Genomic DNA, 21,197 nt, shown 5'->3' on the forward strand with positions numbered 1-21,197 from the left:
ATACTGTAATTGATTTACTTGTTCATTTATTATTTTTTTCTTCTCTAATTATGTATTGCATTGAACTGCTGCCACTAAATTAAATTTCACGACAAATGCCGGTGGTGATAAACCTGATTCTAAAATATTTGGAGGAAGATGACACAAAAAATCCTATCAAAATCTGTGCACAACTTGAGAAGGTTATGATCACAAAGAGAATCATCCATGAATGTAATAAGTTGTTTAGAAACAACTGTCACTTTGGAAAGGTGGGATTGGTTTTGGGTATGTACAAAGACTTTAAAGAAAAAAGTCCTTGAACATGCCCATTGGATATGGAAAGGTCAAATTTGTTAAATCCTGATTTTATGCTAGGCATGAAGAAGAAGCAGTGTTTCTTGTTCTTCTCCATAAAATTGTAATTCTTAAACACAAGGCTGGGGAAGATGCAAAATGTGATTTATAAAACTAATAAATAATGAATGATAGTTTCAACTGAACACTCAACATTACTATCACAAAATGATAAATTCTGATTTGATGGGGAGCAGATATATAAGAGAATGTTATAATAATTATGAACTTCACTGTATTAAATTAAGTTGAATAATGGTTAAATTTGCTGACCATAAAGATTATTTTCCCTTTGTCAGTGTCTCATTTTTAACATTGTGGAAATGAGAAACTAAAAATAATTTAATCTTGTCGCTGTACTTAATCAGTGACATTGCCAAATTCAACTCTGTAATGCTCTCTCAGAGGATTCTTAATTGTTGAAATGTTTGACTCCAGAGAGATGAGGATTCATGGCTGAGATAGACAGACTTCTGGTCTATAGGGGAGTAAAAAGCCCTAATGAACAGGCAGGAAATTGGAGTTAACATAGAGCATTGAACATAGAACGTTACAGTTAAGACCAAGATAAAATCCGCCCCAATCTTCTTAAATGCTGCAGCAAGCCTGAGGGACATTTTCCCTGCCTCATTTTTATGTCCTTACTTTGCATATTAGTCCAAGGAATAAAAATTAAAACAACCATAATCTCTTTGGACTATATTTTCCAAACCTTTTCAGTGAAATAGTTGTAAACTCCCTCTCCACTGCAATTGCACACCAAATGTTGTTACAACCAATGATGCATTCTCAACAAGTGTTAAACAATGCAACACATATGTTAATCAAAGCCACACACAACACACACACAAGTTAAACAAAGTAACACAAACATTAAACAAAGCAACACACACATTAAACAAAGCAACACACACATTAAACAAAGTAACACACACACTGAACAAAGTAACACACACACTGAACAAAGCAACACAAACTTGTTAAACAAAGGAATACACACGTAAAACAAAGCAACACACACACATTACACAAAGCAACACACACACATTAAACAAAGGAACACACATTACACAAAGCAATTCACGTGCTAAACAAAGCAACACACACAAGAGTTAAACAAAATTGGTTATAAAATTACAAACTCAAGAGATTGTGCAGATGCTGGTAATCTGAGCAAAGTACACAAAATGCTGGAGGAACTCAGCAAATCCCTCCAGCATTTTGACTTGTGTTCCTCCAGCATTTTATGTGTTGCTAGTTATAAAGTTAACTAGAATAACATTGTCTTTGTTCAAAATCTACCACTTAATGAGGCCCTGGATCAAATTATTTACAGTATAGTTATTTGAAATTATTAATAGCAGATTAACAACAGATAGACAGATTACTAGATTTTGAATAATGACTTGTTTAGATGACGACATGTTTGGACCAAGTGAACCAGGGAACATGAATGAGTCTACTTTATGTTAATCAAAATTATGTAAATGCTGTTGGAGAAAACATGAAATAGTTGCAATGACTCACAATTAATAGGCTCAGAGCCATCATTTATTTTCTAAACTGGAAAACAAGTGGATAAGATAAATTAATATGATGGGCATCTCTGTTAAAAAGCAAATTAGAGAAATACTACTACTGCAGGAGTTATGCACCTAGAAATTATACAGTGTATTAATGGGGAAGTAAGCAGTGGAGCAATAAATGATCTTTTTCTGAGGGCTCACTACCACAAAATACATCATGCAGAATGGCCTGTGAATTACTATCCCTGAAGAGGCTCACTAAAAGGTGAAAGATCTGTCTTTCAGGTTCTCTGTCATACATCATACACAAGGTCTGCAACCAGATTTGAGAGGTAAAGGGTAGGGTCAGGACATTAGCATCAGGAGACAGTGAGAGGGTGGGGGGGGGGGAGGTTTGTGGTGCTCAGCTGAAGGGGACTAGATTGGATGGTATCTAAATAGAAGGAAGGGGGTGGAATATAAGTGTGGGGTGGAGGTAAGTAAGATGGCAATTTATTGAAGTGGTGATAGGATTGCAAACAGGGAAGGGGGAAGTGTATTGAAGAGCCATGACCAAAGGAGGAAGTGGGCCACAGAGAGAAGGGAAAGCCAAGGACAGACATCCTACCCAGTGGAAAGACTGCCAAGCCTGTGGCCTCCTTGGGCAAGTCTGCACTGAGTAATGGTGAAGGAGGCCCCACAACAATGCTGCTGGACAACCGGCCTGCATGATCCACAGGGCACACCTACCTGAATGAGCATCCATCCATATTTTAGCTTTTTAGATGTATGGAAAAAGTGCAGACTTTGTGCAGCTTGCTGTAAATCCGCAGTTTTTCTTTGCAAACAGATTTTTACTTATCACAACATACCAGAATGAATGCAATATAATCCAATTTCAAGGCAACGTGTCACAAAGAACATTCATCAAACATCGGAATGCAGGAGGTGGTAATGTCTAGCCTGAAGTCTGAAGTACCTGTGCGGAGGTCCTGAATGTCTTAAGCCTCATTATTCCATCAATAAAAAACTACTCAATTGCTCAACATTTGACTCTCTTGGAACTAGATTGATGATGACAATATATTATATTTCTCTTATGATTGCAGCAGACAGTGATACAGTAAGTATGAGTATAACATTCACATTTACATTGGTTTAACTATATACAGTTACAGAAGCCTTCTAAACAGACAGCAAGACTGCCCTTGAAACCCAGGCCTCTTTGTCCTTCATAAAAGCAGCCACTGCCAGGAAGCACCTTGTCAGTCGTTACCTAAATTGTTCAGTGAGCCATTCTGCCTTGGATCATCTAATACACATCCTGTCATCGGTTATATGAATCTCCGCTGCAGACCGAGACATGACGCATCACCCTTTCTTCCTTACTTCAAGTTTTGTGGAGTCTAATCCAACGTAACTGAGCAACCAGTGAGTGAGCAGTTACAGACTATAACAGAACAAACTATGAAAAATGCACAAAATAAATAAAATCTAATTTAAATAAGCAGAATACCCAAGGATTCATCATCAATAAAGTCATATAAACTTCACTAAAAAATTATGAACATTATAAACAACGATCGTATAAAAAGGAAAATAAGATGAAAAAAAGCAAATATTTTTATAGCACTAATAAATTCCTTGTCGTAGATAGAGCTAGGGGGTTGGGAATGATTTGTTCCAACTCCAATCTGAGATGACAAGGTTGGGGCAAAATGAAGCCAAAGTACCCCCAATACGTTTTACATCGTAAATAACCTAGCGTTAAAGTACACACTTTCATGACAACTTTACAAGCCAGTAGAACTGATCAGAGTAGAAAAATCTCTCATACATATTGGCTCCTGGTAACTTCTGTATTTCAAATATTAATACTGAACTAACTTAAACCTTTTTTTATCATGGCAACACTGATTATAATATTTAAATGTTTGCAAAAATGCAGTACTGTAATAAAAAAGAGATTCATATACAAAAATACCTGTTCCGATTTTGAATATGAAGGGAATATTTCAAAAACAACTTGCTAAATCTGTTGCTATCATTTAAAATTGCTTACTTTCAATACTTCAATGGTCTAACTTTTGGTAACTATGTAAAAGTTTCCACGGATTCACAATTGAACCTAAAATGATTGACCATTGTGAAGATTTAAAAACTATTACTTCAACAAAATACTGTACAAAAGACTGAGGCACCCTAGATTTTTTATATGGTTTCAGATGGTATGGCTTCCACTGAGCTCTGATCTCAACATCAGCAAGTTTGTGTGAGATTACCTGGAGAGACAGAAGCAAACGATAGGTCCAAAGTCAGCAAAAGAACTCTGGTAACTTCTCCAAGATGCTTGGAACAACCTACCAGGCAAATTTCTTATAAAACTGCTTGGCAGTGTACACAAGAAAATTGATGCCGTTTTAAAGGCAGAGGGTGGTCACACCAAATATTGACTTGATTTAGTTTTTTTACTGTATAATACTCTATTATAATTTTTTTGATATTTAGAAACTTTTCATTTCATCATTTTTAAAAGCATCTTTACTTTACAGAATTTTTCACATGCACCTAAGATTTTTGCACAGTACAGTATGCATCAGCTTTTTATGAATACACTTGAGAGGCCTCAATGCCCTGTACATATTAGATGACCTTATAATCTCAGGTTTGCAGACACAGGCATATCTCAAAGGCAGAAGTGATAAACAGCAGCATACGCACCGTAATCAGTGATCTTACAGGATACCAGGTACAGCTCCTTCAGGCTCTTTCCTTCCTTAGCTATAAATTCCACACAGCTAAAAAAAAAACAAAATAAGGCACCCACGTTAATACAAATTGGAGAAACAGTTTGAACGATTAAGCAAACAGGAATTCCTAACATAGTATCTGGAGGAAACTGATGAAATAAGGCAAAATGTTAACTTTTCCCCATCATTACACATTCTTCCAACCCCAAGTACCAAGGCAACAATACATCAATGTCAGCAAAGGGTAAGGTGTTGTTTGGCTTAACTTCCTAAAGAAGAAAAGCAAGAGGGTTGTAGTAGTGGAGGATTTAAAATTTCCCAAACTTGACAGGGATTGCCTTAGAGAATATGGCTTGGTTGGGATGGAATTCATGAAATGCATCTGGAAGGGCTTTCTGAAGCAGTATGTAGAGATTATATAGATATTAGGGAAGGTGCTGTACAGATTTTATCTGAAAGAATGAGATTGGGCAAGTGATAGACATAGCTGTGGAGGAACCCTTTGGGGCAGTAACTATAGCCTGATAAGCTTCAAGGAAAATGCTAATCCTGAACATAAAATGCCTAGATTGGGGAAGGCATATTTCAATAGTGTAAAACAGGATGTAGCAGAAGTAGATTGGGAGCAGCTACTTGAAGGGAAGCCACAAATAATAAATAGCAGAAGGTTAAAATGTGACGGTAAGAGTTTAGAGCTAGCATGTCCCCACATGAATAAGAAACTAGGATAACAAGGGAATATTGGTAACAAAGGAAATTGAAGGTGTTGAAGGTTTGATCAAGAAAAAGGAGGAATATGGGAGAGAACTAAAGAAAGAAATTAGAATGGGAAAAGGGGACCATGAAAAAGATAGTGACAAGTGGGATTAAAAGGAATCCTAAAATCTTTGAAGATAGCTAAGGAAAGATATCTTCAAGGACCAAAGGAGTTAACCCAGGTGTGGAGCCAGGAGGTCAGAAATGAATACTTTCCAATGGTACTTAGCAGACAGAAGGAAGCAAAGGCTGAAGAGTTACAAAAGAGGCAAACTAACATTCTGGAGTATATTTGAAACAGGAAAGAGAAAGAGTTAGAAATATGAGTGTCTATTAGAAGGGATTAATCCTCAAGGTCAATTGGGTTTCATCCCAGGTTTCTAAGGAAAGCAAGGGCTGAGATTGCTGAGGCTGAGCCAGAGATTTTTGCATCTTTATTTGCCAGAGTAAGCCATCAGAGGGCTGAAGCACAGTAAGTGTTATACTATTGTTCAAAACGGACGATAGAGAAAGACCTGGAAACTACAGGTCAGTGAGCCTTAACATCAGTGTTGGAGGAGATTCTAAAGGAGAGGACAGGTTCGTAAGGACTGATTGCGAGGTCAGTATGGTCTTATGGTGAGAAGATCAAATCTCACAAATTTGACCTGAGTTTTTGGAGGATACAACTAAGAAAATTGATTAAAGCAGATCAGTATACATGGAGTTCAGTAAGATTTTTGACAGGTTGCAACTGATAGACTTCCATACATATTAGAGGAGCCAAAAGCCCTGTGAACATTTGAAAAACAAGTAGGTGTACTGATATAAGTGGAAAAATGCATTAATATGGAGCAGACAGATCCCATGAAGACTTGGAAAGAAATATGTCTGCTCACTGTTAGTTTATTTATATGTATTTTTCCAATACTCATTAGAAAAATTCCTGATTACTGGCTTTCCAAATGACTTCAGCAATACAACAGTACAACTATGTTACCAATTAGCTTTGAAGTGAAAACTCATTATTTACACTTAAAGTGTCATTGCTGGAAAAGGATCTTAATGATTGTAGTGATGACTTGCAGCAGTCTGAAAAGCTTGAGCAGGTAGATATTAAGAAAGAGGATGTGCTGGAGCTTTTGGAAAGCATCAAGTTGGATAAGTCATGGGGACGGGATGAAATGTACCCCAGGCTACTGTGGGAGGCGAGGGAGGAGATTGCTGAGCCTCTGGTGATGATCTTTGCATCATCAATGGGGACGGGAGAGGTTCTGGAGGACAGGAGGGTTGTGGATGTTGTTCCTTTATTCAAGAAAGGAAGTAGAGATAGCCCAGGAAATTATAGACCAGTGAGTCTTACCTCAGTAGTTGGTAAGTTGATGGAGAAGATCCTGAGAGGCAGGATTTATGAACATTTGGAGAGGCATAATATAATTAGGAATAGTCAGCATGGCTTTGTCAAAGGCAGGTCATGCCTTACGAGCCTGATTGAATTTTTTGAGGATGTGACTAAACACATTGATGAAGGAAGAGCAGTAGATGTAGTGGATGTGGATTTCAGCAAGGCATTTGATAAGGTACCCCATGCAAGGTTTATTGAGAAAGTAAGGAGGCATGGGATCCAAGGGGACATTGCTTTGTGGATCCAGAACTGGTAAGCCTAGTAATTTCTGAGGTAAGGACATGTTTGGCACAACTTTGTGGGCCGAAGGGCCTGTATTGTGCTGTAGGTTTTCTATGTTTCTGTGCTGTTTGTAACAATGTCCTGAACTGGAGGCAGCAACCCCAGATACAAATGGGAGAGGAAGAGGAATGAGAGGGGTTAACCGGGCGGGGGGGGGGGGGGCAGGGTACGTAGTAAAAGGTCATTACAGGATGGACTTTGAAAAATGTAGTTAGAACCTGATCATTTGAAATGCTAGACCAGCAATCAGTTACAAGTATATCTATGGATAATAGATAGACTTGTGATAATAAATCTAAAATTTGACGACTGAATGTAGTTAATTAGAATGAACCGCTGAAGTTCTTGGCAGCAGAAGCAGTCCTAAGAGACCTTGTTACAGTTTACGATGTACTCACAACCAAGAGAAAGCTAATTAGAAGGGTTGCATATTGGTTATCTTTTACTTTCCACGTTGAGTGATCTCAGATTACTCAATTTAAAGCAAATTGTACGTTAAGAAATAGTAAAATAACCAGGTTTTAACTGCCCCGTCCAGATTTTGTTATGAATGTATATCTGTGTCAGTAAAGTCCACAAGTCAGACTAACAGACTTCAAGATAACAATGCCATTTTCATCTACTTCCTTGTCAGAATTCACTTTTCTCAGAAGCATCACAGGTACCATCTTACACCAATCAGTAAAGAGTAAATATGCCTTTGGTGGACTAAAGGGAAAGTGAAATAGGGATTTGGCTTCGGGAGGGGGAGAGGGGAACAGGAACTCCTGAGAAAGCAGATTCAAGGGCATCATTTCAAACACAACATCCCATTATCTGGCTCCAACTAAAACTACTAGACATTGAATTGTAGCTCAAGGAGCTTAATCTAAATTAGGATCAAGAAAGGTAAATATCATTTTCAAGGTCTGATCAGGCCAGCATTGATGAAAGAATGAAATGTGTGAGGAAACTAAAACTTTACATTGCTTGACATGACGCAATATAAAATCAAACAGGTTAAAACTCAGCTTCTAATTCACTGTACAAGATCTTTTCTCAAATTCAAGTATTGTAATTTCCATTCAATGTTACATATGAGATGCAATCCATACAACTGACCACTTGATTTTATCTAATCATTACAATTCAAAATTATACTCTTCAGTTAGAGGTAATAAATAAAAAAGACCCATAGAAATTTATATTTAATTTGAACAAAACATATTGAGAAAATTCAGCCAAACTTGTCCAGGAATGTCATAGAATAGCATAAACTTGACCACATGGAATTTCCAGACAAGTTGCACAAATAGTAGCCTTTTGGACATGGCAACAACCACTGGAAGCATCTTCAACCAAATTAGATTTGGTTTCAAAATCTCTCGTCTGACTTTCACAACTAGATCACACTTCGAACAAAGATGAACTGCCCGAGCTGCTTCAAATTCATAGCACTAGAATTTAGAGTACTACAGAGTACTAATAGAGTACTACAGCACAGGAACAGGCTCTTCAGCCCATCTAGTCCGTGCTGAACTACTAATCTGACTTGTCCCATCCACCTGCACCACAGCCCTCTATACGTCTCCAATCCATCCAAATTTCTCTTAAATGTTGAAATCGAACCCAGATCCACCACTTCTGCTGGCAGCTTTTCACGCTCTTACCACTTTCTGAGTGAAGAAGTTTCTCTTCATGTTCCTCTTAAACATTTCACCTTTCACCTTTAACCCATGACCTCTAGCGGTAGTCTCACCCAATTTCAGTGGAAAAAGCCTGCTTGAATTTACCCTATCTATACCCTTCACAATTTTGTATACTCCTATCAAATCTCCTCTCATTCTTCGATGTTCTAGGGAATGAAGTCCTAACCTATTCAACCTTTCTCTATAACTCAGGTCCTCAATTCCTGCCAACATCCTTGTAAATTTTCTCTGCATGCTTTCAGTCTTGTTTACATCTTTCCTGTAGGTCGATAACCAAAACTGCACACAATACCCCAAATTAGGCCTCAACAAACTGTTATTCAACTTCAAGATAACATCCCAACTCCTGTACTCAGTACTTTGATCATGGAAGGCCAATGTGCTAAAAGATATGGCCCTGTCTACCTGTGATACCACTTTCAAGGAATTACTGACTTTGTATACACTACTCAGTGCTCTACCGCTCCCCATTTAAGACCTACCCTGGTTTGTCCTCTCAAAGTCCCACATCATATACTAGTCTGTTTTAAACTCCATCTGCCATTTTTCAGCCTATTTTTCCAGCTGGTCCAGATCCCACTGCAAGCTTTGATAGTCTTCTTCACTGTCCACCACACTCACAATCTTGGTGCCATCCACAAATTTGCTTATCCAATTAACCACATTATCATCTGTATCATTGATATGGATGAGAAACAACAATGGAGCCAGCACCAATCCTTGCAGGACACCACTAGTCACAGGCCTCCAGTCAGAGAGGCAACCATCTACTACAACTCTCTGGCTTCTCCCACGAAGCCAATGTCTAATGTAACTTACTACCTAATCTCTAATGCCAAGCAACTGAAACTTCTTGTCCAACCTCCATGCATAATATCAGGCAAAAATTGAGACCAAGAAGTGAGCTTTGTATTAACTACAATGCTACCAAGAAGATAATGTCATTAGGGTCAAAACACACAATTAGTGGGTGTTTTCTGAAAGTAGGAGAAACTGGCTGAGCAGCTTATGAAGGCAATTCAAGAACTGAGTGCATTACTATTAAGCAAATAAAAACATTGATGTTAAAATTAGACGTAATTGGAGATCAGCAAAACACCAGAACTGGAATACAGAGATTGGTCAGATTAGGTGATCAAAAAAAGAATGAATGAGATCACAATAGAATGCAAAAACATTGTGAAAACTGAGAATTAAAGGATAGACACCCAATGGACATCTCTAGATAGGAAGACAATTAGGACTTCCTGTATGCTCAAGTTAACTGAACTCAGTCTGAGTGTAGGATGGCAAGCTAGCCAAGAGAATATTTGAATAAACACACAAAATTTTAGAAACACTCCATCAGGCAGCACCTGTGGAATGAAAGACAAAATTAATGTCACAGGTCAAAGACCCAATATTGCTTTTTCATAGATGCTGCCTGACTTAAAAGATTTGATAAAAATAATAAAAATTACCTTAATTTTCAAAAAGTAATGAAGGCATAGATGAGCATTTCAGCAGCAGATAAGCTAATGCAACATTAGGCATTGGTGGACTGAATATTTGTTAATTCAGTTTTAGGTCAAGTAGAAAGCAAATGCACAGACAAGAACACATGGCACGAGCAAGAGACTTGCCACTTGCAAATGATTTGCAGCTTTCAGAAAGCAAAGAAAATGATGACCATTGACGTGGCTCCCATATTCACAAATTGTAATAAAAACATTTTAGAAGAGAAAGAACAGCCTTGTAGCACAAATTGAACAAAAGAAGTACTTCTTAGAGACTAAACTATCAATCACTATCACAGATCCATAGTGCCAGAGTCCCGTGAAGAATACTGAATCCTCTTCAGATTTGGAAGCCAGAAACAATTTCTTTCATATCTTCCAAACTCGTTTTTTCAAAACTAAGCTTGATAAGGCAGGCTGTTTTTTTCTTCTCTCATCAGCGAAAGGTTCGTTGAATGAATTGTTTTCTTATGTGCTGGAAAGGAAAAAACTTAAACTAGTGGTTCCCAAACATTTTTGGGTTACTGCCCCCTTGGCTTCTAAACCACATCCTCAGTGCCTTCTCTCCCTTTCCAGTCATTACATAAAAACTATAAAGAATATTGATTTACGATGCACAGTTAAGGAAAAATAGGAATTGCAAATTCAAAACAGTGACAAATAATTGCAAAAATTATTCAAATCCATTTAAAGCTACAAATAAAATTATTTCTTTAATTACAGTAAAAACTATTTCCATCAACAATTTTTGAGCATACATTAGTAGTCCAACTATTCACTTCTTCAGTGGTTTTTCATCTTTCAATGAGACGGGTGGGCTTGGTGCAATGATATTAGTTCCTCAACATCATACTGAATGTCACTCAGAAGGAGTCTCAGATCCCCACGTTCAGTAATTTGCAGTCTGCTTTGTTGCTTTGAAAGAAGTTGGATGACTGCACTGAAACCGCACTCCTCTAAATATGATGTTGGAAAGGCAATAAAGAATATTTTGACCTTTTTCCACGGTGCAGGATAGAGAATAGAGATTTCTTCCTACAACCAAAAGCCTTGATAAGATTTTTTGAACCTTGACTTCAGTTCAAAGTCATTTTGTAGCAAGGACAGTTCTTCCCCCATCCTGTTTCTTAATTCCTCATTACAAGGGTTCAGATATTGATTTATTATCCATTCTGGAACTTGGATCGAGAAAAGATCCAGAAATCTCTCGCATGTGTCTTTATGCAGCTCACCAAGGTAAACTGAAAATCATCATTTGGTATTCTTCCTTTCTCTTCCAACTCAGAGAGACTAGGAAATTGGAAAATGTCTCAAGGCCAATGTTGCACTTAAACAATGTTAACATGGACAGAAAATTGGAGATGATAGATCTGTCTTTGATAAGATTGACATAATTTCCTTGCAATTGAAGATTGATTTCATTAAATTTTGTGAATAATTCTAACAAATAAGTAATAACATGCCTAAGCAATCTTCCCCTCCCGCCCCCCACTCTTGGCTTTCCACAGGGATTGCTCCCTACGCGACTCCCTTGTCCATTCATCCCCCCCATCCCTCCCCACCGACCTCCCTCCAGGCACTTATCCCTGCAAACGGAAGAAGTGCTACACCTGCCCCCACACTTCTTCCCTCACCACCATCCTAGGCCCCAGACAGTCCTTTCAGGTGAGGCACCACTTCACCTGCGAGTCAACTGGGGTGATATACTGTATCCGGTGCTCCCGATGTGGCCATTTATACATTGGGGAGACCCGTCGCAGACTGGGAGACCATTTCGCTGAACACCGGCGCTCAGTCCTCCAGCAGTGGCGGGATCTCCCTGTGGCCACACACTTCAATTCCACAGACCACTCCCACTACGATATGTCTGTCCACAGCCTCCTCTGCTGTCAAGATGAGGCCACACGCAGGTTGATGGAGCAATATCTTATCTCCCGCCTAGGTAGCCTCCTACCTGCCGGCATGAACATTCAACTCACAGACCTCCATTGATACCCCTGCCCCCTGATGCACCATCAATAACTCTCGGAGACGGGAGGTGAACGATAGGCTTTTATTAGCAGCAAAAGGGACCACGACATCTTGGAGACTGAGGGAGGAGCAGCACCTCCAATCGCCTTTATACAGGGGTCTGTGGGAGGAGCCACAGGAGCAGTCAGCAGAGGGGCGTGCCCAGACAGGTATACATAGTTTACCATACACACCCCCCCTTACCCCATCCCTATCTATAATTTTAGTCTGGTTCTCTTTCTCTCTCTTTTTCCCCCCATCACTATAATCTCCCCCCCAGCCCTACCTTTCTTTCTCTTCTATTTCCCACAATTCTCCACCTTCCCCCAGCCCATTTCCCTTCAGCCTATCACTTCCCAGCTCTCTACTTCATCCCTCCCCCCCCACTTCTTATCCCCCCCTCGACTATCCCATGTTACTTCACTCCTGATGAAGGGTTTCGGCCCGAAACGTCGTCACTACCTCCTCCCATAGATGCTGTCTGGCCTGCTGAGTTCTGCCAGCATTTTCTGTTTTTGTTTTTAATAACATGCCTAATATTCTTTAGTTGATTACTGAATGAAGCATTTGAGTCTTTAAATAATTTTATCAGTTTCAAAAAGCTCATAAAAATATCTCAGTTTCCTTTTGAGGGCACTCTGACTTCTGTATGCAACAGCAAGCATTCAAACTGTTCATCCTTCTCAAGAACAGAGATCATGACTTGATTTTATTTACTGCTGTGAAAACAGTATTTAATGATTTGTGCAGCCAATCACTTAGGTTTTTTGTGACAGAATGTTGTCAGAGAATTACATAGTGAATGGTAAAAATGTTAGGTACAGCTTTTACAAGAAAGTCGTAACCCCACAGTGGTGTCCTGTCATTGATGGTGATTGATCTGTTGCATAAGCAAGAACATTTGTGTTTGGAATGTCCTTCTCTTTGAAAAATCGCTCCCAATATATTGACTCCCCCTTCATATCTGTTTCTAGACCCCTTGCAAATAACAACTTTTGAACCATGCTTTCATCTTTTATGAAGTGAACATAACAAAGGAGCAAAGATTTGTTGCCTGGCAAAGTTGACGCATCCAACTGCAAAATAAATTCTGTTTCATAAGTATGTTGCACAATGAGTCTTCCACATTCTCAGACATTTTTATCGATTTGTCTTTGAACATAGTTGTTGCTTAGTGGAATCGCTGCAATTATTTGGTAAGATGACTAAAACAAAACTGTACTCATAATTCTCCCTTACAAATGGCAGAATCAGTTCTTCAGCAATTGTATGGGGATTTCCAGATTTAGCAATGAGCAAATAAAATGTTGTATGGAGCACGCAAACCAACACTGTTTTGTCACGAAGTGCTGGCAAACAAGTTTTGAAGTGTTTTCCGTTTCTGAAAGTTTTCACAAAGTGACTGAAAATAAGTCTTGTTTGCTTTATCAGAGTGTATCCTCTGCAAATGTTAAAGGGGTCTAGTCAGTTTCATTGCTTCATTTGAAAAACAACTTTTTCACACAAAAAATATATTGGCTGCTATTGGTTGCTTGGTGCTGGTATGAATTCATATTTCAGATACTCCACATTGTACTGTCTATACTTCTTTTTCATTTGGTCTGTTTCTGGCATTTTTGTTAATGGATTAACGACCACGGTCAATTCCCTATTGTTTAAGTCCAACCTCAAGTGCTGTGATCAATAAAGGAGAAAGTTATGATGTCATCATAGCTCAGAGAAAACCTGACTCTCTGCCTGAAGGTACATAAAGTGGGGCAGTGATATCTGATAGGCAGTGGGCTAGAGAAATGTGGTCAATACTAATTGAGAGGACAGATTCTGAACTTTACCCCATTGAACACCATATCCTAATTCACAGGAACTGTGTCACTGCAGGACAAGAAAATGGGAATCGTACTAGCTAACACTATACTACAGTAGTGAACAGGAATAATGTGCAGGCCAGGCCTGGAATAACACGATTTCTTCAGTCCAGATTTCTCATGATATGCCAAATAAAGAACCTTCACATTGCTTTTTAACAATTATGAAGTGCTTTGAGCAAAGTCTGACAATGGTAGGTTAGCAACAAACAAGGTGATGATGTGATCATTGTAATCAATTTTGAAGCACTGAGGATCAGATGCTTATATTAAGTAATACATTTCTTAAATGAAGCCTATAATCCCTCAGCTACCTCTCTTGCTACCAAGTGCCGCCCACCACTACCACCTTTATCCTTATTACCCAATTGGGAACCACTGACTTAAAGCATATCCCAGTATGACTTCTGGAGAGGAACAGATGATGGGCATACAAAAGATGATGCATAATGTTAGGTTGTTCAGTCCAAAGTCACATTTGATGATAAACGTGTCTCTCCTTAGGCATCATAGAAGCTTAAAAATCTAGAAAAGTATTCAAGGAAAACAGTTGCAAGGTGGTTCTTGCTTTCACACCGATTTTATCCCCTTATAACATGTACTTTTCATTAAAGTAATAAGGGAAGATCATTTAAGCTTTTATGACTCATAGGCTTCCTTGAGATTTTAATCCTTTAGCCATACTTCCCTGCACTTCATCCTGAGCCTGTTTCCATGGTAGCAGTATAAAGCTAATTACTGTGAATTAAAAGTTGCTCAATTCACATTTCTTGATAAGTTTGTACTTTTCACCACCAAAGTTTCACTTGTCCATGCTATTTATTAATTTAAAGGATTATAAATCTCCATTACATCAAAAGAAAAAAAAAATTTAATGTGAAGAACCAAAACCAAAATACTATTGATGCTGGTAGTCCACAATTAGACATGTAATGCAGGAAATATTCACTGTGTCAAGCAGCTCCTGTGATGAGTGAAACACTTAACTGTTCAATTCTGATGAAAGATCATCTGTTCTGAAACACTAAAGTTGTTTGTCTCTCAACTAATGCTACTTAACCAACTGTATAATTGCAGCATCTTTTCAGATTCAGATTCAGATTATTGTCATTTAGAAACCACAAATGCAATGCAGTTAAAAAATGAGACAACGTTCCCCCAGAATGATATCACAAAAGCACATGACAAAACAGACTACACCAGAAAATCCACATAATGTTTGGCAAACCCCAATCCAGAGTCCGGAGAGGCTGTTGCGTATTAATATCGCGCTACAATTATATAATGTTTTATAAAATAGTGCGCAGTTTTCAGACCGTGTAAACATTTCTGCTCAGAATAACAGTTGGTCTGTACAGCTGTAAGAAAAGTTAGATGGAACATTGCCCACTGTGTTCCTCCAGTATATAGTTATAGGTAAAAATTGCCAGCAATTCCTTCTCATGGATGCATACTGAAAGAGCAGCTTATACGTGGCCACATCTATGAATAGCCTGGGCATTTCCATCATATCACATTTGTACTCAACAGCAGGCATGTTCAGATTCAGACTAACTTATCACACATAGATCGAAACATACAGTGAATGTGTCAACCAACCCAAATAAGGATGTGATGGAAGCAGCTTGCAAATGTCACCTCACATTCCAGCATCAACATAGTGTGCCCATGATGTTCAAGAGAACAGAAGCAGCAACAACAACAACAGACCAAAACAGCAACAGCAAAACCTCCCCCTTTCTCACTCTTCCTTCCATCCAGCATTAACCTTAGGGCTTCCAGGCTCACACAGACCACTGACCCTGGTGACTCGGGGTTGGTAGTCCCTGCCCTCGTGATTCCTGCCCACAGATGCTACAGAAGACCTCTACCGTAATCAACTTACCTCCCGCTTATATCATCCGGATATCTTTTACACATAAACTACCTGTATATCAACATTAAAGCAATTAAGCCACCACTATTGATTCCAACTATTTAAATTCATCTCTCTGTTGAAATGCTGCTACAATCCAATTAGCATAAAGTTAAACACCAAGATCTAAAAATTCTTTCACCTTGTGTTTTTTTTCCCCCTTAGCTCTCTAATTATGAAAGTAGGCTATTTCCAGAGTGGCATCTAATTGTGATGATTTCCAGGTCAAATAGTGCCAGTGCAGAAATTCAACCTTGTACTTCAAGTTATAAATCATGACTATCACGCGATTTCTATGCCAGTCAGGTGCACGGATTGTTACAACTTCTTGTGCAACTTTCCCAAGTTTAGGATGTTACTTGGAAAATAAGGTCACATGTCGGTGATGGGCGAAAGGATCATGGTGGGAAGAGTAATGAGTCTTGGTAATGTGGAGAAGAAGTATTGGAAGTTGTGAACAACCCTTCCAGGTGAGACAGAAATTCATGTGCACCTCTTCCAACCTGAACAGGAAATAAATGGACCTGGGAGAAATGGGCACTGTACTGTAGATTGTCCACAAGTTTGGGGAGGGGGGAGGTGGGGAGAGGGGAGGATTTGACTGCTTGGTGGGATCCCATTAGAGCTGACAGAAGTGATAATATGTTAGATGTGGAAGCTGATTTGGTAAAAGGTAAGAACCAGTGGAATCTAATTCCAGTTCTGTTTGGGGAGAGAGGGAGGGGTGAGAACAAATGTCTAGGATAATGCTCTGTCTGTAACAGCATCATGAAACTGCACTCAGCTTTTCTTCTGGTTTGCATTTGGCTTCACTGTGACGATGGAGAAGGCTGGGGTGGCTGTGGGAGTGGGAACAGGAGTTAAAATAAAGCTCAGAAAGGAAGGCTGCTTTCAAGCCAAAGGCTTTCATCAAGACCTGACCAATATTCCCCTCCTGATTTGTTAAGTTTCTGCAGCATTTTGTGTATTTTACTCAAGGTTTCAAGAATCTGCAGAATCTCGTGTTTATGGTTTTCTAATAGTCTTTGTCTCCATCATGGCTCATTAGATCTCAAGTGCCTAATTCCAACCCCTCCTCTCATATACAAAACCACCTATCACGTTCCAGCCTCTGAGTTAATACTATCCCTTACCCTTTTCCACCTGGCTCTCTTTGCCTATCATCATCCCACCTTTCTCCCCCTTCACCTCCCATCTGGTTCCACCCATCATTTATCAGCCCCAGCCTCCATCTCATTCCTCCCTCTCACTTCCGTGTTCTGGCTGTCTCTAAGCTCTCTGTCTTGGTGAAGGGGTTCAGCCCAAAACACCAACTATCCCTTTGCCTCCACAAGTATGTACTAGGAACTTAGTAGTGCACTGGCCTTGACCACTATTACATTTTAATTTGGAGGCCGACAGCTGCATATTGCACAACCAACCTTTAGCTTATTTCCACAGAGCCAATGTATTTATGGCTAGGTTCTCACCAAAAATTCTACTTCACAATAACACTAAACTGAAGCTCAGTCAAGGTTAAGCTGAATTTATGATCATTTTATGTCCCCTACTCCAATCGTAGCCATTTATTCCCTGGAATTACTAAATAAATTGTGGAGCCAGCTGCGATGATTTAGAGATCAGCATGGGAGCAGGCAGCCTGCGGCTTCGTCATTATTAAATCTCCGAGTAAAATGCTGCATCCGTAATTAGAGAGACAATGCCAAAGGGAAAAAGGTTGCATTTATTGTAGTTTTCTGTACCAGGGATAATCTGCAGATGAAGCGAAGCACATTTCTGAAACCTTGATCAGTATACTGCTGTTACTTAAGTATATCTTTGTGTATTTGTTTTATGGTGTAGCAGCCATCGTGATTTTCTGAAGCAAAGCTCTTAAGATGCTCAGATAGAATTATGGTACAGGAGACAGGTGATTTTCAAAGTTCAAAGTAATTTATTATCGAAGTACATATGTCACTATATACAACTATGAAATTCATTTTCTTGTGAGCATACTTATTAAATCCTTAATAGAGTCAATGAAAGACTGTGCCAACTTTGGCAATCAACCAGGGTGCAAAAGACAACAAACTGAAAAAGAAAGAAAGAAAAATAATAAACAAACAAACAAACAAGTGAATAAATAAATAAGCAATAAATATCTAGAACATGACAGGAAGTGCCCTTGAAAGTGAATCCATAGCTCAATGATAGGGCAAATGAAGTTGAGTGAAGTGATCCCATCTGGTTCAAGAGCCTGATGGTTGAGGGGTAATAACTGTTCCTGAACCTGGTCATGTAAGTCCTATACCCTGTTCCTGATGGCAGCAACAAGAAAAGAGCATGTCCTGGGTGGTGGAGGTCCCAGATAATGGATGCTGCTTTCCTGTGCTCAATGACTTTACCGATGATGACTCTTCAAATAGATACCTGGAAGTAAGTACTGTTCTTTACTCTTACTCATAACCTAATCAGATGACAAGAAGATGGTGGGCTAATGAACAAAAGCTGTACCAGACATATATGCATTATACACTGTTTTCTGGTGAATGTTTCAGGTTGAACTTTCTGTAACATGTAGAAATGATTTAACCTGCAATGTGTTTGCAGATGATGGCCATAGAAGCTTAAAAGTAGAAAACCTACAGCACAATACAGGCCCTTTGGCCCACTATGCTGTGCCAAACATGTACTTACTTTAGAAATTACCTAGGGTTATCCATAGCCCTCTTTTTCTGAGCTCCATGTACCTGCCCAGGAGTCTCTTAAAAGACCCGACCATATTCACCTCCACCACCATTGCTGACAGCCTATTCCATGCACTGACCACTCTCTGCATAAAAAACTTACCCCTGACATCACCTCTGTACCTACTTCTAAGCACCTTAAAACTATACCCTCTCATGCTAGCCATTTCAGCCCCGGGGAAAAGCCTCTGACTATCCGCACGATCAATGCCGCTCATCATCTTATACACCTCTATCAGGTCACCTCTCATCCTCTGTCGCTCCAAGGAGAAAAGGCCAAGTTCACTCAACCTATTCTCATAAAGCATGCTCCCCAATCCAGGCAACATCCTTGTAAATCTCCTCTGCACCCTTTCTATAGTTTCACCATCTTTCGTGTAGTGTAGTGAGGTGACCAGAACTGAGCACAGTACTCCAAGTGGGTCTGAACCAGGGCCATGGGGGGTATTTAGTAGTACCGTGGTTGTCATGTTTCTTTTCTCCAGTTCATAAACAGAAAGTAGTATCAATTAACTGTTTTAAAAGCTTTCACTATGTATGATGCAGCTGCGCTCAGTGACCACTTTATGAGGTACACCTGTATACCTCCTTATTAATACAAACATCTAATCAACCAACCACTCATGTAGACATGGTCAAGAGGATCAGTTATTATTCAGACCAATGGAGATGAAATATGATGTAAGTGACTTTGACAGTGGGATGACTGCTGGTGCTAGACAGGGTGGTTTGAGTATCTCAGAAACTGTCTATCTCCTGGATTTTCATGCACAACAGTCTCTAGAGTTTACAAAGAATGGTGCAAGAAACAAGAAATACATCCAGTGATTAATAGTTCTGTGGGCAAATACATCTTGTTAATGAGAAAGGTGAGAGGAGAACGGCCAGCTTGATTCAAGCTGACAGGAAGGTGATTGTAACTCACTTGATTGCCATAAGGAAGAGGGTGATTGTGTTGCAACAATGTTGTGCAGAAGAGCATCTCTAATCTCACATCATGTCACGCCTTGAAGAGAATGGGCTACAGGAAGAGAAGACCACGCTGGGTTCCACTCCTGTACCTAATAAAGTGGCCACTGAACATAAATACACATAATAAGGCTACACTCTATTTAACAGTGGCCACTGAGTGTATATATAGCTCAAGGTGCAACAACTCAAAATAAAATGCTGGTGAATTCGATACCACGTTTCAGACTTTCATTGGATGGCTCCACCTGACACAACAGCTGTCTTAAATCTGCAGCATAATCTAAGAATATGATTTAAAAGGAAATAATCACTATGATGATCACTAGAAATTTTAACAGATGTACATTAACAATGAGTGAGAGCTAAATTTTATGTCAGCTGTCAATATTTCCTAGTTTAACAGCTATGCATTAGCTCCTTTCCATACGAGTAATGATTCCATATTCACTTAATGTATTTATCATGGGAATTGTGATGTACATTTCAAGTTGCAGAATTCAACAACACAACTATTTACTTAAAAGGAGTGTTAAATGCACCAATTCCCTCAGCAGCTATTCAAGTGCTAATCAGGAGGTGATGTAAAGTGGTGCAATGCCTCCTTCCATCTCAAAATTTGAAGATGGTTAGGGATGAAGATAAAACTTATTCTCCATCCAAAATGACCGCCATCTTTCACCATTTTAACATCCATTTATTTAACTGATTAAAGCGTTCTCATTCATGTAATTCCATATTCACTCCTGACTATATTTTCTCAAAAGAAAAAAATTAAACTGTTGATCCTTTGTTATAGTCAAAATTAAGTTTCTGGTCACCATTGAGTAAAATAATTTTTTTATTTTTATTTCAGAGATACAACACGGTAACAGGCCCTTATGGCCCAGCGAGTCCACGATGCCCAATTACACCCACGGGACTAATTAACCTACTAACCGCTACATCATTGGAATGTGGAAGGCAACAGGAGACCCACACAGTCATGAGGATAAAGTACAAACTCCTTAAATACAGCGACAGGATTGAACCTGAGTCACCAGTGCTGTAATAACATTATGCTTCCATCCTGCCCCTTAAATTTGAGAGAAAACTAAATATTCTTCCAAGAAATAGGAGTTCACATTGTAGTATGAAGCTCTCACTTCTATCACAGTGAAAAAAACCAGAACAAAGTCTATCACACAGTATTGTTAACTAATTTTCCTGTCTTTTTCCATATTTTCCATGTCAAGGAAATACAAATGGAGAATTGTTCTGATAACACTTCTGTGAGTTCAACTAAAGTGCTTTATCACATCAAACACTAATTTTTTCATTTTTCATTTTCAATCTTTTTTTATTGTTTTTTAAAAAAATGAATAAATACAAATCAGAGGAGAAGTTATATCAAATACATAAGCGTACAAAACAACGAAAGGGATACGTATGCTGTCAAAGTCATATAAATGCTGTATTGAACTATTACATGTAAACAAAGAACCACAACTCCTCTTGGCAGTTCATACAGGAAAA

General features: G+C 39.0%; 1 protein-coding gene across 1 annotated transcript in view; it reads right to left on the minus strand.

Annotated features, from left to right (window-relative positions):
- fbxl17 (F-box and leucine-rich repeat protein 17) overlaps positions 1-21,197 on the minus strand; it is a 684,991-nt gene that overhangs the window by 209,235 nt on the left and 454,559 nt on the right. Inside the window, exon 8 of the mRNA XM_073068092.1 lies at positions 4,563-4,639. Coding sequence (XP_072924193.1) covers positions 4,563-4,639 — 77 coding nt within the window. The remainder of the gene's footprint in view (positions 1-4,562; positions 4,640-21,197) is intronic.

The sequence above is a fragment of the Hemitrygon akajei genome, chromosome 2 (genome assembly GCF_048418815.1).
Source record: "Hemitrygon akajei chromosome 2, sHemAka1.3, whole genome shotgun sequence".
Lineage (NCBI taxonomy): Eukaryota > Metazoa > Chordata > Chondrichthyes > Myliobatiformes > Dasyatidae > Hemitrygon > Hemitrygon akajei.